Source organism: Stegostoma tigrinum, chromosome 24 (assembly GCF_030684315.1).
Source record: "Stegostoma tigrinum isolate sSteTig4 chromosome 24, sSteTig4.hap1, whole genome shotgun sequence".
Lineage (NCBI taxonomy): Eukaryota > Metazoa > Chordata > Chondrichthyes > Orectolobiformes > Stegostomatidae > Stegostoma > Stegostoma tigrinum.
This window is the reverse complement of record NC_081377.1, coordinates 31,656,138-31,682,296: the sequence shown is the minus strand read 5'-3', so window position 1 is coordinate 31,682,296 and position 26,159 is coordinate 31,656,138. Positions and strand designations below refer to the sequence as shown.

Here is a 26,159-nt window from a genome sequence, read left to right as displayed (position 1 = left end):
AACTCTGCTTTCACCCCACAGAAGTGCCAGAACTGCTGAATTTCTCCAACAATTTCTGTTTCTGTTTGTGATTTAACGCAGTGACAGTCTGACAAAAGACTAAAAGAAAATATGGAAAGTCACACCTGAAATTCTGGCAAGAGAACTTCAAACAGGAACTCTTCAAAGGAAGAGACTTAATCCGAAGCAAAGCAGACTGTCACCCCTGTGGCTACAGAGATGTTGAGATGCTAACTACTCCTCTCAGCAGAAAGCCACCTCCTGCTGATATCATCCAACGATCATAACTTTCCACTATTTTTCTTCATGTAACCTAGAGGCCGATTTGTCTATCATTTTCATTATTATCTCGTTACTCAATTTACATTTCTAATGTGTGTGTCCTATTTGATTATCTTTTCTTATGCTTAGGAGCTAATTAAACTCACCATTCCTTCTGAAGCGTGTCTGGTTAATCTGGCTCCTTGTAAAACCTCAAAACAACTTTCCTTTCAAAATAATGTTGCTGTGGACAGTAAAGAAAGGGGTTGAATTAAGAAAGGGTGCCTGTTCATCCTCCCTCACCTCAGAGCATCATCACTTGGGGGTATCCAGACTGGGATTGAAACAGACTGGGGAGTTGCATAGGGGCAGGTCATAGCATGACTCTCTGAGAGAAAGAAAGTTCTCGTTATTACAGTATTAAATTGGAGATCACTGAAAATGACTCCTGTGATTCTGGATTCATAACAAAGGGAAAACTCTCAACATCATCCCAGTCAGAAGCTCTCAGTTTCAATTAGGTCACCTTTCAATCTTCTGAACTTCAAGGCTTACAGAGGCAGTCTGCTTCATGGCCTCCTCCTGTTCCCATGTCCCTTCCTTGTGATCGGCTGTGGCTGAAACTTTAATTACAAAGCTACTGCTCTTAGAATATATCAATGCCACTCTAACTGGGTAGCTACTGAGCCATGTTGTTAGGAATTTGTGCTATTAATGACTCATGTTCCAAACCTCCCCATGATAAACAGATTGAACTTACTACTTAAAATATTGTAGGATTGAAGAATGGAGAAGACCGCCAGGGCAATGTGAATAGGCTGAAGTCAATTACCTATTTTCCTGGGGATAGAAGGAAAAGATGAGCATAACAATGATCCTAACACGTGTGCACAGGCAAAATGAGCTTGGCGGTGGTGACTGACAGTTGGCTTCAGGTTGCTGAAAATGATTATGTCCTATTTGCATATTTATCCAACTGTTTGCACTTCACAGAAAATTTGCAAGTATTCCATGATTAAACAAGAGTAAGTTCTGTTGATGCCTCTCGTTAAGTATCTGTTATAGGAGGATGTGATTAGATGGTTTCTCCTGATTAACAATGCTGCTGTTTGTGTTAATTGTTGTGCCTGCATATGCATCGGAACATTCTGGAACCAAAGAAGGAGACATGGACTCTTCTTGGCCAAATTTCGAACTACCTGGAGATTACATTATAGGTGCCTTGTTTCAACTTCACAGTGATGCACGCTATAATTCAGACAGGCCTGAAGCCCCAAGATGCATAAAGTAAGAAGTTCCAATCTTCTATTTATTTGAATTCATTCTCAGGATATAGATGTCAATTGAAAAGCTGCCATTTATAGCCCATTGTTAACTGCTCTGTGGTGGTGACAGTAATTGGTTTGACAGTTTAGGACAACTGAATGGCTTGCGGTTCTGAGGAAGGATCGCTTGACCTGAAATGTTAACTCTGATTTTTTTTCCCAGATGCTGCCAGACCAGCAGAGTTTTTAACCGCAATCTATATTTTTGTTTCTGATTTACAGCAGTTCTTTCAATGTTATTGAATGGTTTGCTTGCTCATTTCAGAGTCAATTTTGTTGGTATGGGACTGGAGTCACAAATAGGCCAGACTAGAGAAGGACGGCAGATTTCCTTTCTTAGAGGACATTAATAAACCAGTTGATTTTACTGGAATAATCTAAATGTTTCATGACCACTCTTAATGATGCCAGACTTTCAGAATGTAATTGCAATTCTCAAACTGCCATGATGAAATTTGAACGCACATCCACCAGATTTAGTACTGTAAGTAAATAGCAACTAGACTCTGAGTCTGTGTAGTAGGTGTCAGTAGAATATTTTATCCTAAATATGAGTAAACCATTTTGGTTTTTAGAGCAATTTCAGTCTCTTTGTCTGATTCCAGCTTTGTTGTAATGTGACTCTGGACCCATAGCAATGTGGTTGACTCTTAGCTGCCCTCTGGACAATTAGGAATAGGCAATAAGTACTGGTCTGTCCAATCATGCCCACACCCTGTGAGTTATTATTTTTAAAAATTTGCTATGGAGAGCATATTTTCTGGATTAGTAATCAAATAAAATAGCTATAATGTCACCAAAATTTTTGAGAAAACCTCTTTGCTTTAGTAAATTATGTATGATTCAGATTACAATTTAATTCATAAACTTTGTTAAGGTTGAACATTGCAAATTCTTCCTCACAAATCCAAGAATTTTCTAAATAGTGAAAAGATAGGAGTTATATGTGTCTTATTTAGGGTCCAAAGACAGAAGTAATCAGTGAACAAGGTAAAGAATAAAAGGGAAATGATAAATGTTGGACTTTAGAGTCATAGAGCCATAGAGATGTACAGCATGGAAACAGACCCTTCAGCCCAATTTGTCCATGCCAGCCAGGTATCTAAATTAATCTAGTCCCATTTGGCAGCATTTGGTCCATATCTCTCTAAACCTTTCTTTCTTATTCATATATTCATCCAGATGCCTTTTAAATGTTGGAATTGTACTAGTCCCCAACACTTCCTCTGGCAGCTCAGTCCATACATGCACCACCCTCTGTGCGAAAAGTTGCACCTTAGACCCCTTTTAAATCTTTCCCCTCTCATCTTAAAGCTATGTTCTCTAGTTTTGGACTTCCCAACCTTGGGGAAAAGACATTGAATATTCACCCTGTTCATGCACCTCCTGATTATGTAAGCTTCTACAAGGTCATCCAAGAGCCTCCGATGCTCCAGAGAGAATAGCCCCAGTCTATTCAGCCTCTCCCTATAGCTCACACCTTCCAACCCTGGCAACATCCTTGTATATGTTTTCTCAACCTTGTCAAATTTAATGACATCTTTCCTGTAGCAGCAAGATCAGAACCTTTGCTCAATAGGGTCTGAAATAAAAGGGCGGGAGTTTTGTTGCAGTTGTTTAAAGATCGAGTTGGACCCCATTTTGAATTCTGCCTTCAGAATGTGGGTATTTCAACTCAGGACAGCAATGTTGCCTTTGGAGGGAGTGCAACAGGTTCTTTAGAGTCATACCAGGTTGGAAATCAATAAACTATGAAGAATTGTTAAATAGATTTAGCTTGAATTTCTTTGAGTATAACTAATTAATTTAGCTGTTTAAGCTGTTTAAATGTTCTGTAATGGTTGATAAACTATTTCCTTGAGCATAAAATACCGATCAACAGCATGTACCAACAATCAGGGCGATGCTGAGCGGGGTGATGTCAGTAACTCTTCCTGATACAAAATGAAGCAAACATTTAAAACTCTTTACTCCAGAAAGCTGTTAAGATTAGGGTTCAATTGAAAATTTCAGAAATGAGGTTGATAGATTTCTTTTCAACGAGCGGATTGAAAGAAATGAATTAAGGCAGACATGGTCTAATTGAATATTGGAACAGGATTGGTGGCTGATTGGTCTCTTCCTGTGCCTATACTCCCAAGGTTATGAGGGGAAGACTGGACGAAATTTGCCTATGATGCTCTAACACCTTGCTAATATTCACAATGGTTAAAGTTAGGTTGAACAAGGATTGTGTGACCATAGTTCCTGTATTCCTGTAAATGTGAACCACTCCAGGAGAAGAGGGGAGATAATAGGCGGACAAGAAATGAAAGTCACAAAAGGTGTAGGCCGGATTCAAGTCAAGTGTCCAAGGAAGGAAGGCTAAACTGTTTTGTGCACAGAATTGTCTTTGTGAAGAACAAACTGATGTTACCCACTTTTTTTCCCCACACACCACAGTAACTGATGGGGCTTTGAACTGGATATGAAATTGCAATATCTCTTTATGGGCAAGATTTTACACCACAGGAGAAGGGGACAAGGTGTTGTTTGATATGGAAACAACTCCTTGTACCATAATTTCCATCCCATGCCTAATGTTGACAATAGTTCCTGTATCATAAAAATCAATGTAGGCAATGGTCCCCACTATCCCTCTTCTCAGTGTAGCCACTGATCCCTCTATTTATCACAATCTCAACTCACTTGACTCCAGTGCAAGATCAAGCCCCTAAATCCCAAACAATTACCACCTCGAGAGTAGGTGTTAATCCCCATAGTCTCCTCAACCAGTTGAGACTTTCCAATTGACCATAGACAGCAAAGTGGGATTTGAGAGGACACAATGAACCTTGATGAACCTAATTAAGTTTTTTAAAGAGGTAGTTGAAGAGCTACACAGGGGAATACCTGCAGGTTTAATTTATATTGACCTCCAGAAAATATTTGATCCCTCATGTTACAACCAAGTGAGGCTTCCTGCTTTTTAACAATCTTTTGGTTAGACACAACAAATACTTTTATCTCATTTTTTTCAGCATGGAGTTATCATTTTTCATTTAAACATAAATGATTAAATTAAGATGAATAAACTAAATTGCAATGTTTTCTTGATCTTAAGAAAGTGAATTTCTATTACCTAATAGTACCCCAAAAAACGATATCAAGTACAAACACAAACATAGGTAAAGGGGAGCATTCCTAGGCCAGACAGGAAGCCAGAGGTAATTAGAATTTAAAGTTCTTAAAATCCTTGAATTGTGGGAATAACTTGAATCTTGACTGTTTCACTGTTGCCTCTATTCTCCAGCATTGACACAATTTGCAGGTTTCCTGAGTTCTTGATGAATGGTTGCATTTCCAAGTTGCTTTTAGACTGGGCCTAGGCTCTTCTTCAGAAATTTCTGAAGAAGGGTCTACGCTGAAACATCAGCCTCCCTGCTCGTCTGATGCTGCTTGGCCTGCTGTGTTCATTCAGCTCTGCACCTTGTTATCTCAGATTAACCGGCATCTTCAGTTCCTACTATCTCTAAGTCCTGAAGATGTCTGACGATGGAAGTTGAGAATTGATGGCCCATTTTAAGAATGATCACAACACTTGTATGAGACAGTTAGCTTATGGAATTGAAATTAAGGACTTGATTAAGAGAAGGGCTGAGCAGCAGGAGATGTAGAATATAAATAATGGACAGATGCTTCAACGAGCAAAGTGTGATGATTGGGGTCACAAAGATCTGTGTTAGACCTCAAATGAATTTATAAAAACATACTTTGGAGAAGGGATAGGAACCACATATCTAAGTTGGCTGATGTCCAGAGGGTAGTCAAAACAGAAGCATACAGAGATTTTTTTACACCTCTTGGGACTTGAGCCCAAACCTGTCAGGCCAAGGGCATGGACGCTACCACTGTACAACAGGAGGACACTGATGGAGTAAGTAAAAGGGGTTGAACTGTCGCAAGTGAATTTTAATGTGCACATTTAACATTTCTTACGAGGCTGGGGTAGGATTTTCTAAATGATGGAGGTGCAAGAGACTCAGGTGTTTGTGTATATGGATCATTGCAGTGTCAGGAATAGATCCAGGAATAATCAAAAATATCACAATTTTATGTCTCAAAGAATAGTTTAGAAGGGGATAGAAGTCATGGCCAGTAACTTGTCATGTCCTGAACGATGAGGGATACAGAGAGAGAGAGAGAGATCTGAGAATTGTGTGAGAAATCCCATGAGGCTTTTGTCAACATCAGGAGCAACAAGTCACACTTTCCACCAGACTCTGGTGGGAGATTCTTGCTAGTGAATGACAAGAAGCCTATTGATGTAATTATTGTTCATTATCACTCTCATTGCTGCCAAATCTTGCCTCATTAATATGTAAGCCCTATTCTATGACAATTGGGCATTTTTTTCTTAATTCATTCACGGGATGAGGGCATCGCTGAACAAGCGGCGTTTTTTGCCCGTCCTTAATTGCCCAGAGGGCAGCTCAGAGTCAACCACATTGCTGTGGGCCTGGAGTCACATGTAGGCCAGACCAGGTAAGGATGGCAGTTTCCTTCCCTAGAAGTCATTAACGAAACAGTTGGCTTTTTCCAACAATTGACAATGGAGTAACAATCATCATTAGACTCTCAATTCCAGATTTGGTATAAACTAGACACCAAGAATTCCCAGCAAGAAAGTGCAGGAACCTCCCCACTTGCTCTTCTGGATCTCCATCTTGGACAGCGAGCGATAATGTCACAGTCATGTTGGTGGGCAATAGATGCAGACACCTCCCATCACATGCTACTCCACATCCTCACGGTACATCTCTGATTCACCTCGAGTATGCTTCTGCACTTTAATGCTGCACTTTGCAGAACACCAGCAATTGACAGGCTGACGCAAAGGCACATTGTTTGCAGTCACAAGCATCTGATTCATTGATCATCATTAGATACATCTCAGAGCTGTTCACTGGCTCCCTTAGCACTGACTCACTATGAGTCTATATTGATGTTCACAGCATTCCTACCTTACCTTAGCTTGCCCTGCCCTTTTGCCCTCTGCACCCTCAGCTACAGTTTAAAGGCTCACAGTACTGCCGTGTTGCCTTGTCATTCGGTGAAGGTACAAAGCCAAATGGGTGAATGCCTTGCTGGATAGCACATTGCAACCTCAAACACTTGCGTCATGGTTCAGTAATGTAGCTTCACATAGCAAACAGGCTGTGGGTGGTTCAAGCAAATTCACACCTGCTCCATGTTCCAGTAAGTTCACAAAGCAAACACATGATCTTCAAACAAATAGCCATGATTCAAAGTCTAAGGGGAAAAGATCTTCATCAAGTCCAGGGAGACACCTTACAGTCAGGGGTTCCCTGCACAGTAATTCCAGAGCAGCCTCTGTTATCAGCCAAGGGCCTTGCTTACTTGGGGCAGTCAGGATCAGGACCTCTTCTCATAGGGAGTGAAGAGCCAAATGTCAGGCACCCTACCTTCTGTCCTGGCTCTCACTGTCCTAGGGTGGACACTCTGCTGGAATGGGAAAAGAGGAGAGAGTGGATGAGATGAAAATGGGTCACACAATTATAAGTGCTATTGCAGGTGGGGGACAAGTGTTGCGGTGACCTGAGTGAGTGAGTGGGTATGAAGAGGCCAAGCAGGTTAGTGGTGAGGGGAACTTGGGATGAGAGAGAGTGAGGGAAGAGGTTGCATGTAGCAGTGAGAGTGGTAAAGTATGAGGCTTGGTGGGAGATGTGTGCAGTAGCAGAGATGAAGTGAGTACATGCTAGCAGAGAGAAGATGGCGGAACTTATCCTAGCAGAGCACAGGAGGTGACTGACCATCTTCCTTTACTTTAGGGTGTTTTTCTGGACAGCTGAGACTGGACTGACCTGGAGGGGAGCCTCAGACAATGCTGGTACAGCTTGGTGCCATGGCCTTCACTAGTAATCCTGGGGGAAGAGGACATTCTTCTCTGCATTAGTCCATCCAGAAGGGCCTCTAGGCCCCTATTTGAAAATGAGGGGCCAATTTCCCTTCACCATGGCTGGAAAATGTCAGGAATCATGCAGGGCAACTCTGAACTGGCAGCACTTGACCAGGTGCACCATGGTTTTTTTTTAAAGATGGTGCTGACAACCCAAAATCCAAGTTTGTCAAAAGAGTATTGGATAATTACTTGGATGAAAATAATTAGCAAGAAGGAAAAAGAAAACAAGAGATTGGCATTAGGTAATTAGGCTCATTTGAAGTGCTGGACACAATCACAATGAGATGAATGGCCTCCTGCTACAGTGTAATACTTCTGTGATTTTGTAATAACAAGTAAACTCAATCTCTTTGCTGTGTGCAATTTGGTAACCATCTTCACTTAGATAACAAGAACAACCACGCTTCAGTAGCAAAGTATTCACTGTGAAACATTTTGGGACAATGCAACAATGCCATAAGCTCTGTAAAATTCTCCTGTTCCTCTTCTCTCTATCAGCATTTCAGTGAATGGCTACCGTCACTTGCAAGCAATGAGCTTTGCTGTGGAAGAGATCAACAACTCAACTGAACTCCTGCCAAATGTCACCCTGGGCTATCAGGCCTTTGACAGCTGTGCCACTTCCTTCAATATCAAGGCAGCACTCGAATTTATAATGGGCAAATCAACACAGGAATCTGAGCTGTGCCATGATTTCAAAGGTTGTCGGCCAGAGTTCTTAGCTGTGCTTGGTCCATGGTCATCTGACGACGCCATTGTTATTGCAAGCATTCTTCAGTTGTTTCATATTCCACAGGTAGGTTTTCAACAAAAGAATTCTTTCATTATTTGAGACTCTGTTTCAGGGTATGTCTATCTGCAGCAATTCCCTTTTATCACACTGGATTCCTGAAGTTGCTCGTGTTTCAGATGCATGTTCCCTTCAGTTTCTTTTGAAACTGAAACAGAAGTATTTGACCATGGACATTACTGAAATGCAGTGGTAGGGATGGAAGGTTGTGGTGCTATGATGGTTAAAACATGATTGGCCTGTGGATCACCCTCTGCCTGCCCACCCGTTCATCTGCCTCCTGTGTTCCACCTGTGGTATTTTCTGACCCCAGCTATTGTGGCATAGGGAGATATTGTTACATGGAAGAATAAATCAGCCAGGACCCCCATTCCTGACCTCTATTCACTGAACCCAAAGAATGATGTTTGTGAGTTATTGATATGTCCTTGTGCAATAAATAGCCCTGCAACTCCTACTGTTTAGTCATGAGGAATGGGATTAAGTGAATGCTCTTGCAAAGAGCTGGAGCAGGCACAGCAAGGTGAGTGGCCTCCTTCTGCGCTGTGACCATTCTCCAATTCTATGAAAAATTATGACTTGAATGAAAGAGCAGAAGACTCGTCTTGTTCAAGAAGCCATATTCCTTCAGGATGGTTGGCTTGCCGAGCTGGTTTCTTGTTTCACAGATGTTTCGTTACCATGCTTGGTAACATCCTCAGTGTAGCCTCCGATGAACCGCTCGGTGTGTTTTCCTGCCTAGTGTTTAAACTCTGGGGTCTGTTGTGATGGATTGCCTTACTTCCAGTTTTTCTACATAGTTGAATGTATATGGGGTTCAGTTCAATGTGCTTATTAATAGCATGCTTCATGGAGTGCCAGGCTCCTCAGAGTTCTCATACCTGTCTCTGCTGAGCTTGTCCCAGGATCTTGGTGTTGTCCTAGTTAAAGTCATGGTTCCCCTTGTCCATGTGGATTGAGATGAGTGAGTATTGGTTGTGTCTTTTTGTAGCCAGTTGGTGTTCATGTACTTCTGTTGTTATTTTCCTTCATGTTTGTCCGATGTAGTGTTTCTCACAGCCTCTGCAGGGGATCTTGTAGGTGACATTGGTCCTGTCCATGGTGGGGAGTGGGTCTTTCGTTCGGGTGAGCAGTTGGTGTAAGGTTGATGTGGTCTTGTGTGCCGCTCTGATGCCCAGCAGTTGTAGGAGTCTTGTGGTGAGTTCCAATGTGTTCCTGATGTAGGGTAGTGTGATGCGTGTGTCAGACTTGTAGTATCTTTCAGATGCCGTTCGTGTAGGCATCCTCTGACACAGGCTTTTGGATATCCATTATCCTTAAAAACTGGAAGAGGTATTCTTCTTCCTTTTGGCATAGTTCCTGCGGTGTGCTGTTGCTCTTTTAAATAGTGTTCACATGCAGCTTCATTTGTGTATCTTGGGATGGTTACTGTTGACGTTTAAACCTGGTCTGTGTGTGTGGTTTTTTGGTGTACTTTCGTTTGTAGTTTCCCACTTGTCTTGCGCTCCACCATGACTTCCAGCAATGGGAGCTGTTTGTTCTTCTCCTCTTGTCTGGTGAATTTTATTCTGGTGAGGGTGTTGTTTATAAGTTTGCGTGTCTCCTCTAATTTGGTCCATTTCACGACGACAAAGGTGTCATCCACATAGCGTATCCATAGTTTTGGTTGGATTTGCAGGAGGGCCATCCTTTCTACTCTTTGCATCACTGCTTCCGCTATGAATCCCGAGATAGATGATCCCATGGGTGACTTGTTGATTTGCTTATATGTTTGACTGTCAGCCAAAACTATGGATACACGACTGGGACAACACCAAAATCCTGGGACAAGCTAGGCAGAGACAAGCATGAGAATCCCTAGAAGTCTGGCACTCCACAAAACATGCTACTAATAAACATATTGAACTCAAACTCATGTACATTCCACTACAAGGAAATCCATCTCAACAGACACCAGAATTTCAAAACCAGGTGGAAAAACTCACCAAATACTTCAGCGGAGGCTGCACTGTGGATATTACCCAGCATGGTAACAAAACGTCTGCGAAACAAGAAACCAGCTCGGCGAGCCAACAAACCTCAACACCCACATCCCAATTGACAAATCTATGCCAAAATCTTAGAGTCATATTCCTATGTGTAACAAGTTGAGTTCCCAGCACCAGTCCCGGTGACATACCATTCATTACATCTTCCCAACCTAAAAAATGACCCATTTATTGTCTACTGAGATAACAAAATGTGGAGCTGGATGAACACAGCAGGCCAAGCAGCAGCTTAGGAGCACAAGATGCTGCTTGGCCTGCTCTGATCATCCAGCTTCACACTTTGTTATCTCGGATTCTCCAGCATCTGCAGTTCCCATTATCTCAGATACCATTTATTGTCTACTCTCTGCTTTCAACTGGTTAGTCAATCTTTAATCCATGCCAGTACTCTACCCCCTACACCAGAAGCTTTTATTTTCCAGAATAACCTATGGTGTGGCACCTTGTCAAACATCTTCTAGAAATCTAAGTTTGTAAATTTGCCTGTTTGCTTTTATGAACACCATATATCACATCCTCAAAGAATTCCAATAGATTGGTCAAACATGAATCCTCTTCCATAAATCCTGGTGGATTCTTCCTGCTTACTTTAAACTTATCTAAGTGACCCACTAAAATTTCTTTAATAAAGGCTTCTAATCATTTCCCTTTGACAGATGTTAAACTATGTGGCCTGTTTTTTTTTGCTTTTTCCATCTCTCCTTTCATTTTTGAGTAAAGGCATTACATTTACTTTTTTCCACTCTAATGGGACCAACCCGGCAGCAGAGTGTTTTGGGAAAATTAGAGCCAATACACTAACTATCATACTAGCCATTTCATTAAAGGTTCTAAGATGACATCCATCAGGATCTGAGCATTTGTCAACCCACATCTCCAACAATTTATTCAATCCCGCTTCTCTGGTAGTTGAGATTTTCATGAGTTCTTGTCTCCCTTGAATTTCCTGACTTGTTGCTATTTCTGGGATGTTACTTGAAGACGGATGCAAAATACCTGCTCAATTCAACTGCCTTTTACTTCCTTTCCATTATTATTTCTCCAGTCTCAATTTCTATAAAACCAATGCTCGTTTTTTAAAAAACTCTTATGATTTAAAAATATTCATAGAAACTCTTACTATCTAATTTTATATCATTGACAAGCTTTCTCTCATACTCTAGTATTTCCTTACTTTATGGATGATTTTTTTTAAAACCATTGTTTGGCCTTTTATATTCCTTGATCAATTTTCTGATCTGTCACTTGTCTTAGCTCAAATGCACCGTTTTTTTTAGTTTGATATTATCTAAGCTTTTCTTGTTAACCACAGATGATTAATCTGATCTGCTTCAATCCTTCATGATGTTGAACTACAGATCAAATATCAATTTAATCATCTCTTTGCTAAAGACAGCATTCTCAATTTCTTTAAACCATCCACATGAAAAGGACCCTTATCACTGAAACTATTCTCCTAAATGTTTTATGTGCCCTCTGTTACCTTCTCATTCCTCCTAAAGTGCAATGCTCAGAATTGCACAAAATTCACCAGTTGAGGCTCAACTACTGATTTAGAAAGCCTCACTATAACTTCCTTCCTGTTGTACTCTATGTGTCTGTGTGTTAACATTTTTACTGCTTTTTTAACCTACTGTGCCTTTCAACAATTTGTGCACATACGTCCCTCTTGGTCTCTCTGTTCTGGCATCCTTTTTTGGAATTGCACCCTTTATCTTATGTTTTCTCTCCTCACGCTGCATATCACAACATATTACTTTGAACTTCATTGCATTTTCATGAGCCACGTATCTGCACACATCTACACCTCCTTGAAGTCCGTCAGCCTCTTCCTCACAGACCACAATGCCTCCAATTTTTGAGTCACCTGCAAATGTTTCAGTTGTGCCTGGTACACAACAGCCTTTCTCATTAACATTTGTCAAGAAAATCAGTGAGTTCAACACAGAGCCATCAGGGGTTCCATTGTATATCTTCCTCCAGCCTGAAAAGTATTTGATTGGTGCCATTCTCTAGTTCTCATGATTCAGATAACTTTGTATTCATACTGCGACTGTTCCTTTTGTTCTATTTGTTTTGACATTGCTGGCAAGTCTAACACATGGAACTTTATTAAGGAAGTCAATGTACCTGATACCAGCCACATTACTGACATTAACTGTCTCAGTTAGCTCATCAGACTCTCACTCAAGTAAATTGAACATGAGATAACAAGGTGTAGAGCTGGATGAACACAGCAGGCCAAGCAGCATCTCAGGAGCACAAAAGCTGACGTTTCAGGCCTAGACCCTTCATCAGAAAAGGAGGAGGGGGAGATGGTTCTGACATAAATAGGGAGAGAGTGGGAGGTGGATCGAAGATGGATAGAGGAGGAGATAGTGGAGAGGAGACAGACAAATTAAAGATTCAGGGATGGAGCCAGTAAAGGTGAGTGTAGGTGGGGCGGTAGGGAGGGGATAGGTCAGTCCAGGGAGGGCAGACAGGTCAAGGGGCCGGGATGAGATTAGTAGCAAGGAAATGGAGATGCGGCTTGAGGTGGGAGGAGGGGATAGGTGAGAGGAAGAACAGGTTAGGGAGGCGGGGACGAGCTGGGCTGGTTTTGGGATGTGATAGGGGGAGGGGGAGATTTTGAAGCTTGTGAAATCCACATTGATACCATTGGGCTGCAGGGTTCCCAAGTGGAATATGAATTACTGTTCCTGCAACCTTTGGGTGGCATCGTTGTGGCACTGCAGGAGGCCCAGGATGGACATGTCGTCTAAGGAGTGGGAGGGTGAGTTGAAATGGTTTGCGACTGGGAGGTGCAGTTGTTTATTGCGAACTGAGTGTATGTGTTCTGCAAAGCGGTCCCCAAGCCTCTGTTTGGTTTCCCCAATGTAGAGGAGGCCACAACAGGAACAGTGGATACAGTATACCACATTAGCAGATGTGCAGGTGAACATCTACTAGATGTGGAAAGTCTTCTTGGGCCGTGGGATAGGGGTGAGGGAGGAGGCATGTGGGCAGGTGTAGCACTTCCTGCGGTTGCAGGGGTAAATACCGGGTGTGGTGGGGTTGGAGGGGAGTGTATCAATGTGGATTTCACAAGCTTCAAAATCTCCCCCTCCCCCTACTGCATCCCAAAACCAGCCCAGCTCGTCTTCGCCTCCCTAACCTGTTCTTCCTCTCACCCGCTCCATAAAAAATGGTTTAGGAGGGTCACTGGACTTGAAATGTTAACTCTTATTTCTCTTCACAGAGGCTGCTGAGCATTTCCAGCAACTTCTGTTTTTGTTAGAGATTCAGGAAGATCTTGTAGCGCACTGGTAGTTTCACTATCCTTGGACCAGTAAAACTGGGAGTTGAATCTCACCTGCTCTGAGGTGTGTAATAAGATCACTGAACAAGGTTGATCAGAAAAGCAATTTAAGTCAGAAAAAAGAGTTTACGAAATAAAACAAAAACCTGTTTTGGCTGAATAAGCCCACACCGTTGATTTTATCCCAGGTTATCATTTCTAAAAGCTTTTGCATCACCGAAGTTCAAATGAGTAGCCTGTAGCAGGGGAAAGGACAGAAATCAGAGCCCAGTCCTGCTCCTGGCCTGGACTTCCAGCCCTGAATGCTGGTCTTCAGAATCTGGAGTTATCCTAACATCTTTTTTGTAACAAGAATGCAATGTTTGCTGTTCTCCAGTCCTCTAACACCACCTACTGTATCTAAGGAGGAATAGAACATTATGGACCTTACGCCTAGCATTGTTACCTTAGTTTCCTCATTCCATCTGCTCCTTTGAATTTATAAACATTTTTTAATTCATCTCTTCAAGGGATCTTATGACACACTCCTGGAGCAGGTGGAACTTGAACCTAGACCTTCTGGTTCAGAGGTGAGGATGCTACCAGTGTGCCACAAACTGCCACCACCATCCTCCATCCCTGCTTTCTGACCTGGAGACTGTAACTACAAGCCAGCCTTCAGATATCTCATTTTTATCAATATCTAGCCCATTCGGCTTTCTACTCACCTTGATTCTGCAGTGGCTGGCCAACAAAATATTGTGCAGCCTCCTCAAAAAGCATTAACGGGTATTTTAATTATCAGTCAGTGACTTGCTGACAGTCCAGGCACCCTTAGCAATGTTTTAGCTCCTTTACTAACATAGAGATTTACATTACGTCAGTGCTTCTGCTCACATGTCTTTGAAGGATCTTTAATGCGACTGAAAAATCACCAATCTTGTACCTTTACATCTGAGGCACATCACCAAGAACCTATTGTTTGCCGATTGTTTTGTAGTGTAGTTATTTATGTGAGTCAATTTCAGTTATGTTAGACCTACCTAACAGGTGACCAGAGCAGCTATGAGAGGAATGAGCAGTTAACTTTGTGGTTTTGTGATGTTGGTTGAGGATACATTTCGACCAGGATGCGAGGAGAACTCTCTGCTTTTCCCATAGTGGTATGAAATATTTGGACACCAACTTCTGACCAACTGAATGCCAGGCAATCCTGGAGCAAGCTTGCTGCAATGCAACGCTCAGTTTCCATACTGCACTGGTTTTCTAGGTTAGGCAATATCTCATTCCAAATTGTGCAAGATTTTAATTTTACAAGTCTACACTCATAAGTCTACCAAGGGCCTATGGAGCCAGCTTGCTGCTGAGTTATGACAAGCTCTGCAATAAGCTAGGGATCACAGAATTGTTAAAGTGCAGAAGGAGACCATTTGTCCCATCTGTCTTCACCAGCTCTTCAAGTGAGCTTTATTATCTATTACTAGTCTCCTGCTTTCTCCCTATACCCCTGCACACCAAATCTCTCCAAATAATCATTCAATGTTGTCTTGACTACCTCGCCCGAACCTGCCCTCACCACATTTCCAAGCAATGCATTCCACATCCTAACTACTCACTGTGTGAAAAACTCTGTTCTCACATCATCCTTGCTTCTTTAGTACGTCTCTTAAAAGCTAAGCCCTCTTGTTCATGTGTTTTTTTTAATGAGCAAGAACAACTTCTGCCTATCTATTCTATACAGCTCACTAATGATTTTGGAAATATCTGTCAAATCTCCCCTGAGCCTTCTTCTCTCCAAGGAAAACAGTTTCAACTTCTTCAATTTATCCTCATCTGTTCTGGCTGAATAAGCCCACACTGTTGATTTTATCCCAGGTTATCATTCCTAAAAGCTTTTGCACCGTTTCAGGAACCATTCTTATAAATTGCTCTTGCACTCTGTCTAATGTATTCACGTCATTTGTATAATATGGAACCCTCAACTGTATGCAGTACTCCAGCTGAGATTGAACAAGTATGTTACAGTCACTGACCACTGAACATATTGCTTACAAAGACTGAGTACATTACTGATAATAGTCTTATTCCCAGACTTCAAAAGTTTAAATGCTATGGTTTTCTATTGCAGATCAGCTATGGCGCCTCAAGTGATGAGCTGAGTAACAAAATGCACTATTCAACATTTTTCCGGACCATTCCAAGTGATATGAAACAAGCGGAGGCAATGGTTTTATTGATCCAAAAGTTTGGCTGGAACTGGATCGCAGTAATCGCAAGCGATGATCAATATGGAAAAAATGGAAAGCGAAGGGTCGTAGAGTTAGCTTCTGAGAGACAGATCTGTGTAGCTTTCCAGGGCTTAATCCATGCTCCAGGATTAAATCGAGCAATCATCAGCATGATCAACCAAATGATCCTCATTAAAGCCAACGTGATCATCTTGTTTGCAGGTCAATTTTATGCTAGAGCGTTCTTTCAAGCAGCAGTTGAGGTAAATGTCACAGGGAAAGTCTGGATTTTAAGTGAGTCATCTTTTGGAGTCATAACTGCATCAGCTATACTGAATGCTAAAACAACTGGCACTTTCCTGAGCATTGGGGTCAAGCAGGGACAAATGCCAGGTTTTGGGCAATTTTTAATGCAATCTATGGCTACTCAGAGCCTGGCAAGCGATCAGAATCATTTAATCTCAGTGAACGAAACAGAAAGCAGTAAAGTGAGCAGGAAAGAGAACTGTGCCCAGCTATGCACTGAGTGTCAATATTTCACTCCGGCCAGTGTTCAGGCTGTGCTGGGATCTTTGGTATGGAGCATTTCCTTTAACATCTATGCTGCCGTGTATGCAGTGGCTCATGCGCTGCATCAGCTCCTGAGCTGCCACTCGGGATCCTGTGACAAGTCCAGGACATTCTTACAGTCTCAGGTTAGTGCTTTAAATATTAGTTTAATGAGATCACATTTGAAAAAAGGCCCCAGCTCTTTCTCTCTCTCAGTTTTCTCCCAGAAACCTCACATTCTGGTTAGCATTTTCATTCTGATGAACAGTCAACCTCTGTGGCTTTTTTAAAAAAAAGTCATCCTCAGGATCTGGGCATTCCTGGCAAGACTGGCATTTTATTGTCCATTTCTGATTGTCCTTGAGAAGCTGATGATGAGCCACCTCTTGAATCATTACAATGCGAACGGTGAAGGTATTCCCATTGTGCTGTTAGGAAGGAAAAGTGTGAACCAAGTGAGAACCTTTGCACACTATTTGAAAGTGTGGCTAAGAATCAATCATATGTTTGTGGGACTAGAATCATGTATAAACTCAGATCAGGTAAGAAAGGAAGATTTCCTTTTTAAAAGTAGATTAGTTGACCAGTTTATTATTTTTTTGGGCAGTCTGATAGTACCAGGGCCACTTTCACTAATATCAAAGGTTTACTTCCAGATTTTAAAGATGAATTGAAATTCACAAATTGATGGTGGGATTTAAACTATGAAAGAATAGCAAAAATTTGCAGATGCAGGAAATCTGAAACAAAACTGCTGAAGAAACTCAGCAGGTCTGGCAGTACTTATAGACAGTGAAAGAGAATTCAAGTCCAATAAATACTCTTCTGCAGAGTACCTGGGGTGTGGGATCTAAAATCATGCTCTCTGGGTTATTAGCTCAGGGGCATTGTCACTAGACTCTCACATGCCAGGCTGTGAGTCCAAAAAATGATTGTCAATAGGATGTCATCTAATGGAGCCCATTACAAAATTCGTAATCACTCCAACTAGAATCACTAGTCATTAATCACTTACTGGGCCCAGTTTGGATTAATGAACACACACTAGGTACCAACACTAGGATTTTGTCAGGAAAGTTACTATTTTCAAACTTAAATCACCAATTGTGTCAGGGATTTGGGCTCTAGACACACTAATGTGAATGGCTGGAGTTACAGAGATACATCAGCATATTTGAGTCTAGACATGACACACGGAGACACATACATGTGTGCCTTTAAGTGCACTCTGAGATATCTGGATATTCACATATGGACATAAAGACATTTTCACATATGTAGACAGGTCCTTGTGCACAAACATGTACAGAGGGCACCTATCATTTACACTGTGAGTGCATGTTTCTCTTCCTTATAATCACATTTTTTTCCTTTTCCTTTGCCTCTTCAAACAGATTAAATAACTGTAGACGAGTGGGTGGCAGGGTTGAAAGTGAAATGAACAATATAGCACTGGTGAGAGAATGAGTTTGGGGCAGAGCTTGATGGAATAATTGCTTGTTTCCTACCTATTCATTTTAATCTTTTGCATGTAAGTACTCACATTGACGCACAACATGTACATAGACACGTTAGCACGTGTATGGATTTACATTAAAAAGCCAGCTATTGATGTAGACACCAACACATGGATTCAGCACAGCCCTGGAGATAACCCTCTATTCATTGACTGGTGCCTGGCTGGTGGAAAGGATGAATTCTCTGTCATTCTAGTCAGGTTTGTCTCACTAACAATTCCTCTTTTCTTTCAGTTGCTGGAGGGTTTGAAAAGAGTAAATTTCACTCTTCACAATCACCTGATATATTTTGATGAAAATGGAAACCCTCCAATGGGCTATGAAATCATCTTGTGGGATACACAAAATGAAAGCAGCCCCATGAAAATGATTGGATCTTATAAACCAAACCCAGGCCGACTGATCATCAATGAATCTCTAATCAAATGGAATTCTCCACTAGATTCGGTAAAGTATTCCTTTAATCTTGGAGCTCTTAAACTACAGTGAGCATAGTCTCAGAGATAATGGGAACTGCAGATGCTGGAGATTCCAAGATAATAAAATGTGAGGCTGGATGAACACAGCAGGCCAAGCAGCATCTCAGGAGCACAAAAGCTGACGTTTCGGGCCTAGACCCTTCATCAGAGGGTCTAGGCCCGAAACGTCAGCTTTTGTGCTCCTGAGATGCTGCTTGGCCTGCTGTGTTCATCCAGCCTCACATTTTATTATCTTGGAATCTCCAGCATCTGCAGTTCCCATTATCATCTGATGAAGGGTCTAGGCCCGAAACGTCAGCTTTTGTGCTCCTGAGATGCTGCTTGGCCTGCTGTGTTCATCCAGCCTCACATTTTATTATCAGTGAGCATAGTCTTTCATCTCCAAGACCAAACTTCATGCATGGATTCTGCAGTTCACAATAATTAGTTTCAGTTTACATCGAGTCATACAGCACATAAACAGACCCTTCACACTTACCCGTTCATGCCAAACATAATCCCTAACTAAACCAGCCCCACGTACCTGCGCTTGGCCTGTATTATTCCAAAGCTTTCCTATTCATGTACTTATCCAAATGACTTTTACATGTTGTATTTGTACCCGCATTCACCACTTCCCCTGGAAGTTCATTCCACAAGCGAACCACCATCTGTGCAAAAAAATTACCCCATCATATCTTTTTAAAATCTCTCTCCTCTCACCTTAAAAATGAACCCGCTATTCTTGAAATTCCCCATCCGAGGGAAAAGAAAACAACTTTAACTCAATCTATACCCCTCGTTATTTTATAAACTTCTGTAAAGTCGCCTTTCAACCTCCAATGCTCCAGTGACAAAAGTCCTGGTCTATCCAACCTTTCTTTATAACTCAAATCTTCTATACTCAGCAGCATCTTCTGAAACCTCTCCAGCTTAATAATATCCTTCTTCTTCTTTTATTTGCAATGATCAGTTCAGTCTCCATACACGCAGGCACAGGTAGCTGTGAGTCTCAGACTACTCAGCTATCTATCTGTCAACGCTCATTTATGTATCAAAAAATTTCCAGCAACACGCACAGTGAATCATAAACAACAATCAGGAAATCGGAGAGCTGCTCCCCAAGGCCAGATAATGTTAAGCAAACTGTTGTAGCAGGCACCAAGCTATCAACAGTAAATGCAGAAGAGGCTGAGAGGCTGTCATAAACTCAGGCCAGAAGAGGGACTGGGGAGTTGCAGGGAAAGAGAGAACTGAAGGAGATGGTTGAGGTGATTAATGAGTTGCCAGGATTTGAAAGATCAATTTTCCAAGACTTTTCTGCAACCAACTCCTGAAGGAAAATCTTGGTAACAGAAAAAATAATGTGTAATTTGTTTTCATTGTCTTGGGCCATTTTTGCTAATTCATTACAGAAGCACTGGGGATGGCTAAAATGACTGACAGTTACGAATCTTTCTATTGTGTAACAAAGAGTGATTTTTTTAACTTTGCTCATTGGATGTGGGCACCGCTGCTAAGGTCATCATTTCTTGCCCATCTCTAAATGTCCATGACCCACCTTCTTGAACCACTGTGCTCTTTAAGGTGTAGGATTTTACTTCCCATAGTGAGGATGAACATATGGGATGGCCAATACTGTGAGTCCTGGGCCAGGGCTTTTGACAGCAAACAGATCTTGTGATGAAATCACCAGGAAAATGTCCAGCAAGAGGAGGCCAGACACCAAATAGGTAGCAGGCACAGTGCATTCTATGTCCTTCCTCTTCTGCTAGCGTTAAAAACAAATTGGCAGTGAATGAAGAGCTCAGTATTGAGCTAAATCCTACCTCTTGTAAGGTGATGCTGAAATAAGACAGATAAACTATATATATTATACATATATATCTCATATATTGATCTTCACCCAGGTTAGAGAATGACTACATGTTGATTTCTTTTACATAGGTCCCAGTGTCAAATTGCTCCAGGGAATGTGATCCAGGCCAGTGGAAAAAACGGGATACCTTTCACAGCTGCTGCTTTGTCTGTATTGACTGTCCTGCAGGAACCTTTGAAATGAATGATGGTGCGTCCAACTTCACAATTCTACTGAGACCTGAAGGAAGTTTTAGAGAAGGACTTTCCTTCAAGAAGTAACAGTGCAATGGTAAAATGTATTACAGGTGGAAAGCTAAAGGGAAGAAATGACAGCAGTCACTCATGGTAAATCAGTAGCACAGTGGCTCACTGGTTAGCACTGCTGCCTCACAGTGCCAGGGACCCAGGCTTGATACCACTCATGGGCAACTGTCTACTGGACTTTGCACATTCTCCCTTGGTGTGTGTGGGTTTCCTTTGGGTGTTCCAGTTTCCTCCAACAGCCCAAAGATGTGCAGGTTAGGTGGATTGGCCATGCTAAATTGACCTTAGTTTCCAGAGATGTGCAGGCTGAATAGGGCAGCCATGAGAAATGTAGTGTTACAGGGATGGGGTGAATCAGTGTGGACTTGATGGGCCAAATGGCCTGCTTCCGCGCACATTTCCATGAAATTGTGATGATTCTACAAAGTTGGATCAAGTCAGAATAGCAAAACTGACATACTCTTACCCGAGTCGGAAAATTGTCCACAGTAACATAGAAAGGATGAACAGCCAGAGCTCAGTAACTGTTTGAGGTAATTCTTTCTAATAAGGTGTTAAACTATGGCTCCATCCACTTAATCCTATTATTTGGTTGGCTGATAAAGACTCAAGGAACTATTTAAAGAAAAACCGAGTGTATTATGGCAACATATCAGGAAAAACCAAGGATTTAATCTCAAACTTTGCTGAGTTGGCTAATTTCAGCTATTTGATTAGATTAGATTCCCTACAGCGTGGAAACAGGCACTTTAGCCTTTGGCCCAACAAGTCCACACTGCCCCTTGAAAGATCTCACCCAGACCCATCCCCCTGAACACTACGGGAAATTGAGTATGGCCAATCCACCTAGTCTGCACATCTTTGGGCTGTGGGAGGAAACTGGAGCACCCGGAGGAAACCCACGCAAACACGGGGAGAATGGGCAAACTCCACACAGACAGTCGCCCAAGGCTGGAATCGAACCTGGGTACCTGGTAGCATGAGACTGCAGTGCTAACCACTGAGCCACCGTGCCACCATAAGCACTATTTGGCAGCACTGTTTCTTGTGGGTGAGTGTGAGGCTGTTTTGGGGAATATGTGTCCTAACTCCTGATTGCTGCCCTCTAACCTTCAATGGGAATATAACCTTATAGACACTGGTAAGAGTTGACTTTCTTTACCTAGTCTCAACATTATGCCCATGTCAAAGAATCACTATCTGCATTTGATACTGTATACTGTATCCCAACAGGAGTCAGAACTCTAGGGTACTACCTAAGCTTGACTTTGCTGCAGGGCTGCATTCCAACAGGAGTCAAAATGGTAAGCCGGTACCAGAAAAGAACTAAGGCTACATCCAAAAAGTCCTCATGCTTTAGGGCTGCATGCCAACACATGCCCAGGATGGACAATGTGGCCAGGCAGTGGGAAAACAGAAAGATGACAGAAACAATGAAAATGCACTGCCAATCAATTCCATACTTTCAGTCTTTTTGAAGAATCATTAGATTTTGGAAAAGTCCCAGAAGATTAAAAATCTGCCAGTCTAATAGCCTTGCTCAAAAAGTGAGAGAAACACAAAAAGGGGCAACTATGCGCTGGTTAGCTTAACATCTATCATTGAGAAAACATTCAAGTCTATTATATTCTACTCGTGTCTTTTTGTCTATCCTGTTTGTTACCTCCTTAAAGAATTTGGGCTTCACATCTCAGGAAGGATGTACTGGCACTGGAGTGTGTCCAGTGGAGATTCACACAGATGATCCCTGGAATGGCAGGTCTAACATACAATGCACGGCTGAGGATCCTGGGATAGTATTTTTTAGAGTTTAGAAGGTTGAGGGGAGATCTATTAGAAACTTACAAGATAATGTATGGCTTAGAAAGGGTGGATTCTGGGAAGTTGTTTCCGTTAGGCGGGGAGACTAGGACCCGTGGGTACAGCCTTAGAATTGGAGGGGGTAAATTTAAAATGGAAATGAGGAGACATTTCTTCAGCCAGAGAGTGGTGGGCCTGTGGAACTCATTGCCACGGAGCACAGTGGAGGCCGGGACGTTAAAATGTCTTCAAGGCAGAGATTGATAAATTCTTGATCTCACAAGGAATCAGGGTTACGGGGACAATGCAGGGAAGTGGAGTTGAAATGCCCATCAGCCATGATTAAATGGCAGAGTCGACTCGATGGGCCGAATGGCCTTACTTCCACTCCTATGTCTTATGGTCTTTGGTCTAATTCTAGTAAATTTATCAGGTGTGTTCTCCCCATCATGAAGCCATGTTGATTCTGCTTGATTATATTCTGCATTTTTAAATGCTTTGCTCTTACATCTGTTATAATAGACACTAACATTTTTCCAGTAACAGATATTAAGCTAACTGGCCTGTTTTTTTTGCCCCTTCCCTTTTTAAATAACTGTGTTACATTGGCTAAGACAGATTTTTAGTCACTGAAGGAATTGAGAGTTATGGATTAATGGCAGGAGCGTGGAGTAGAGAATCATAAAATCAGCCATGATTGAATGATGGAGCGTCTTAATTAACTGAATGGCGCACTTCAGCTTCTATGCCTCCTGGAACGTGCGGTCTTATCCGATGAAGGAGAACCTACGGAATTCTCTACCACAGAAGGCTGTGAAGGCAAAGTCACTGGATAGGTTTAAGAAAGAAATGGATAGATTTCCAGAAGCTACACGTGTCAAGGAATACAAGAAGACAAGGGCTACAGGAAGAATGTGGGAATATTGCGCTGCGATAGAGGGCCAACTACGTTGTTGTTGAAGTCCTGCTTTCTGTGCTGCATGCTGCTCATCGTGACAGCTCCCTGCTCTGCATAGCTCCCTCTGCTGGTTGATACCTGTGTTTGCGCCATAAATGAAATGCAATGCTTCCCAGTGTGGGCTTCGGGTCACAATATAACACCTTGGGATTATGGGCTCTAGAATAGCAATTGCCACAATGAAGCTTCAACAGAACCGTGTCCCTGCTCTAATAGTCCTCCACTTTCATTACTGCCCCCTCACAGACATTGAGGAGTTACTACAATTTTCAAGCCTTTAAATGGGGTCTCTGTAGGAAATGATTTTGGAGACACAGTGTATGCCATCTGGTACAATTTACCCGAAAGGTGTTGGTGTGTATGCTGTGGAAGATTAGAAAGTCTGAGGGTTCTTGTAGCACCCAAAGAAACAGGCTTAACAAATCACAGTTTCTCCCACTTCAGTGAAGTCAAAGGTGTTTAGGAATTCAGACATTTGCCCAGACTAATATTCCCAAGTGTAACATAAGGAAGTTAAGACTTGAAAGGGTTAACCAACATGATATTAATCTCTACCCATGAGCAGATAAAGACGTGTTCCTAACAGGAACTAACCACATCGTTCAGTTGTACAGCAGAATGCTTCAAAAGTAGTAGGGTATGTTCTCTTGGGTACAGCTTGGCATCTCAGAAAGGACTCTCGTGTTTCTCAGGCATAATGTAATTAGCTATTTAATACAATATAATTAACCTATTTTGTTCTGCTGAAGGTTGTTTTTACACATTCTCTCCCACTTGTTAATCCTTCGGATGTGAGTGTTGCTGGCTGGACCAGCATTTATTACCTGGTTCTAGTTGCCCTTGAGAAGGTGGTGGTGAGTTGCCCTCTCATACTGCTTGGCTTTAGCAATGTAGACAAATATGAAAAAGAAGGATTGGTGGCAGTGAATCTACTCAAGGTATCCCACATGGTTCCGATGGACATGAGTACAACATATTACATGCTGACAAAGGTGGTATCTGATAACATAGATCCTGGGGCTGTCGGTGAACAGCTTACCATTCACAGAATACTCAGGAATGTGATTTCCTGCAAGGAGTGTTTAAAATGAAATTATATCATTTGAAATAATAACTGTTATATGAAGAAAGTGATGAGACAGAACTGGAAGGTAACTAGCTGCTGACACATTGATGGCACTCATTCTTCTTTCGTAAAGCAACTTTTTGATAAACGTGACCCATTTCAGGGAGAGGGGGGCCACTACTGGATGCTCTAACCAGTTGTTGTTGTTTTACAGAATGTGTGAACTGTTCCTTGCAGCAGTGGTCACCACAGAAGAGCTTTACCTGCTACGATCGGGCTGTGATTTACCTGTGGTGGGACAGCAATATTTCCATTGCACTGTCAGTGATGGCCAGTGCTGGACTTTTAGTAACGGCTGGTATTACTCTGGTCTTTGTTGTTCACCTCAACACCCCAGTTGTTAAGGCAGCAGGAGGCAGACTGTGTTTCTTAATGTTGTTCACCTTGGCTTCTGGTTGCTGCAGTGTGTTCCTCTTCATTGGAGAGCCAAATGAAGTGACCTGCAGAGTGAGGTGGCCTCTCTTTACTGTAAGCTTCACAGTCTGTCTGGCGTGTATTTTTGTCAGATCCTTTCAAATAGTCTGTATATTTAAAATGGCTACCAAGTTGCCTAAAGCCTATGATTACTGGGTCAAATATAGCGGACAGTATGTGTTTGTGTTTGCAAGTACATCTATTTCGGCCATTGACTGTTCTGTGTGGATGGTCCAAGAACCAGAAGTGACAGTATCTAATTACAACCTTTCTCAAAAGGAAATTTTCCCACTCTGCACTACTGACAACAATATCTCAATTTTCCTGTCAGGCGTTCTGTACAATGGGCTACTTGGTTGTCTCTGCTTTGTCTTTGCTTTCTTGGGAAAAGACTTGCCAAAGAATTACAATGAAGCAAAGTGTATCTCTTTCAGCATGGTGCTGTACATTGCCTCCTGGTCTGGCTGCATTCTTGTCATCGTCTCAGGCTTCCAGCAGTACCTCCCTTTGGCCCAGGCTCTGGCTGCTCTGACCAGCTTGTTTGGAATCCTGGTTGCTTATTTCCTCCCTAAGTGTTACATTATTCTGTTCAAACCCCAGTGCAACACCACTGTATTCTTCCAAAGTTGTATCCAGGATTACACCAAAAACAGAGAGGTTTAGAGTGACGATGCTGTGGCTTTAAGGGGTGTGTTTTGTTCTGGTTCCTTTTAGAGAGAGACTGAGGGACAGGTAATGAGCAGCCTATGAAAAGGTAAACAACTTGTGAAGCCTTGGGGTTTTCTTAATGTTGGAACAATAGGGGCAGCCTGAATGGGTATGATCAAACTCTTACAAATCAAAGATTTTAGGTTAGCTTTCGGCAGTTGCTGTTGTGGGCTTGAAGAAGTGGAAGCTATTTTTCTCTCACTTGATTACAGCCAAAAGCTGGAGGTTCATTTCCTGGGCTGTTAGGTTATATGTGAGACAAAATCTGTTTTCTGAATTTGCCTTTTTGGCACAGGAATGTTACTATTTTGGGGCTAATAGCTACTGTGTCTATTATTCTTTAAGTTTTCCAATAGAGTTAAGTCATTCTAAGTTCTTCTTTCTTTTGTTGTATTTTAACTATTGTGTTAGAATAAACTGTGTTTTGCTTGAAGTCGAGTGGTTTGACCAGTCGAATTGCATCTGGAACACAGCACTTTATATTTGCCTTTGAAATAAGTAAATGTTGGGGAGAAGGCTAACTTCTTAAAATACATTCAAAGAGTCTGGTCTGGTCCATAACACTAGTAACCAAATAGTAGCATGGTCATAGTTGGTGAGTGGTGACCTGCTAA

The 26,159-nt window shown here is 42.0% G+C and overlaps 1 protein-coding gene across 1 annotated transcript; it reads left to right on the top strand.

Moving 5' to 3' along the window:
* The first annotated feature begins 1,360 nt into the window (after positions 1-1,360).
* On the top strand, positions 1,361-25,836 carry LOC125464889 (taste receptor type 1 member 1-like). Its single transcript, XM_059654431.1, has 6 exons — positions 1,361-1,548; positions 8,047-8,344; positions 15,792-16,586; positions 18,192-18,404; positions 20,363-20,483; positions 24,578-25,836. Exons 1-6 carry the CDS (start codon positions 1,361-1,363, stop codon positions 25,498-25,500), a joined length of 2,538 nt encoding a protein of 845 aa, XP_059510414.1. The 3' UTR covers positions 25,501-25,836.
* Positions 25,837-26,159: the final 323 nt, after the last annotated feature.

What these genes read in the sequence shown, in the direction of transcription:
- LOC125464889 (XM_059654431.1), top strand. Translation starts at nt 1,361, where the DNA reads ATGCTGCTGTTTGTGTTAATTGTTGTGCCTGCATATGCATCGGAACAT. An exon ending in AGTTGTTTCATATTCCACAG is followed by an intron (nt 8,345 to 15,791) that starts GTAGGTTTTCAA and finishes TTTCTATTGCAG; the next exon opens with ATCAGCTATGGCGCCTCAAG. An exon ending in GGACATTCTTACAGTCTCAG is followed by an intron (nt 16,587 to 18,191) that starts GTTAGTGCTTTA and finishes CTTTTCTTTCAG; the next exon opens with TTGCTGGAGGGTTTGAAAAG.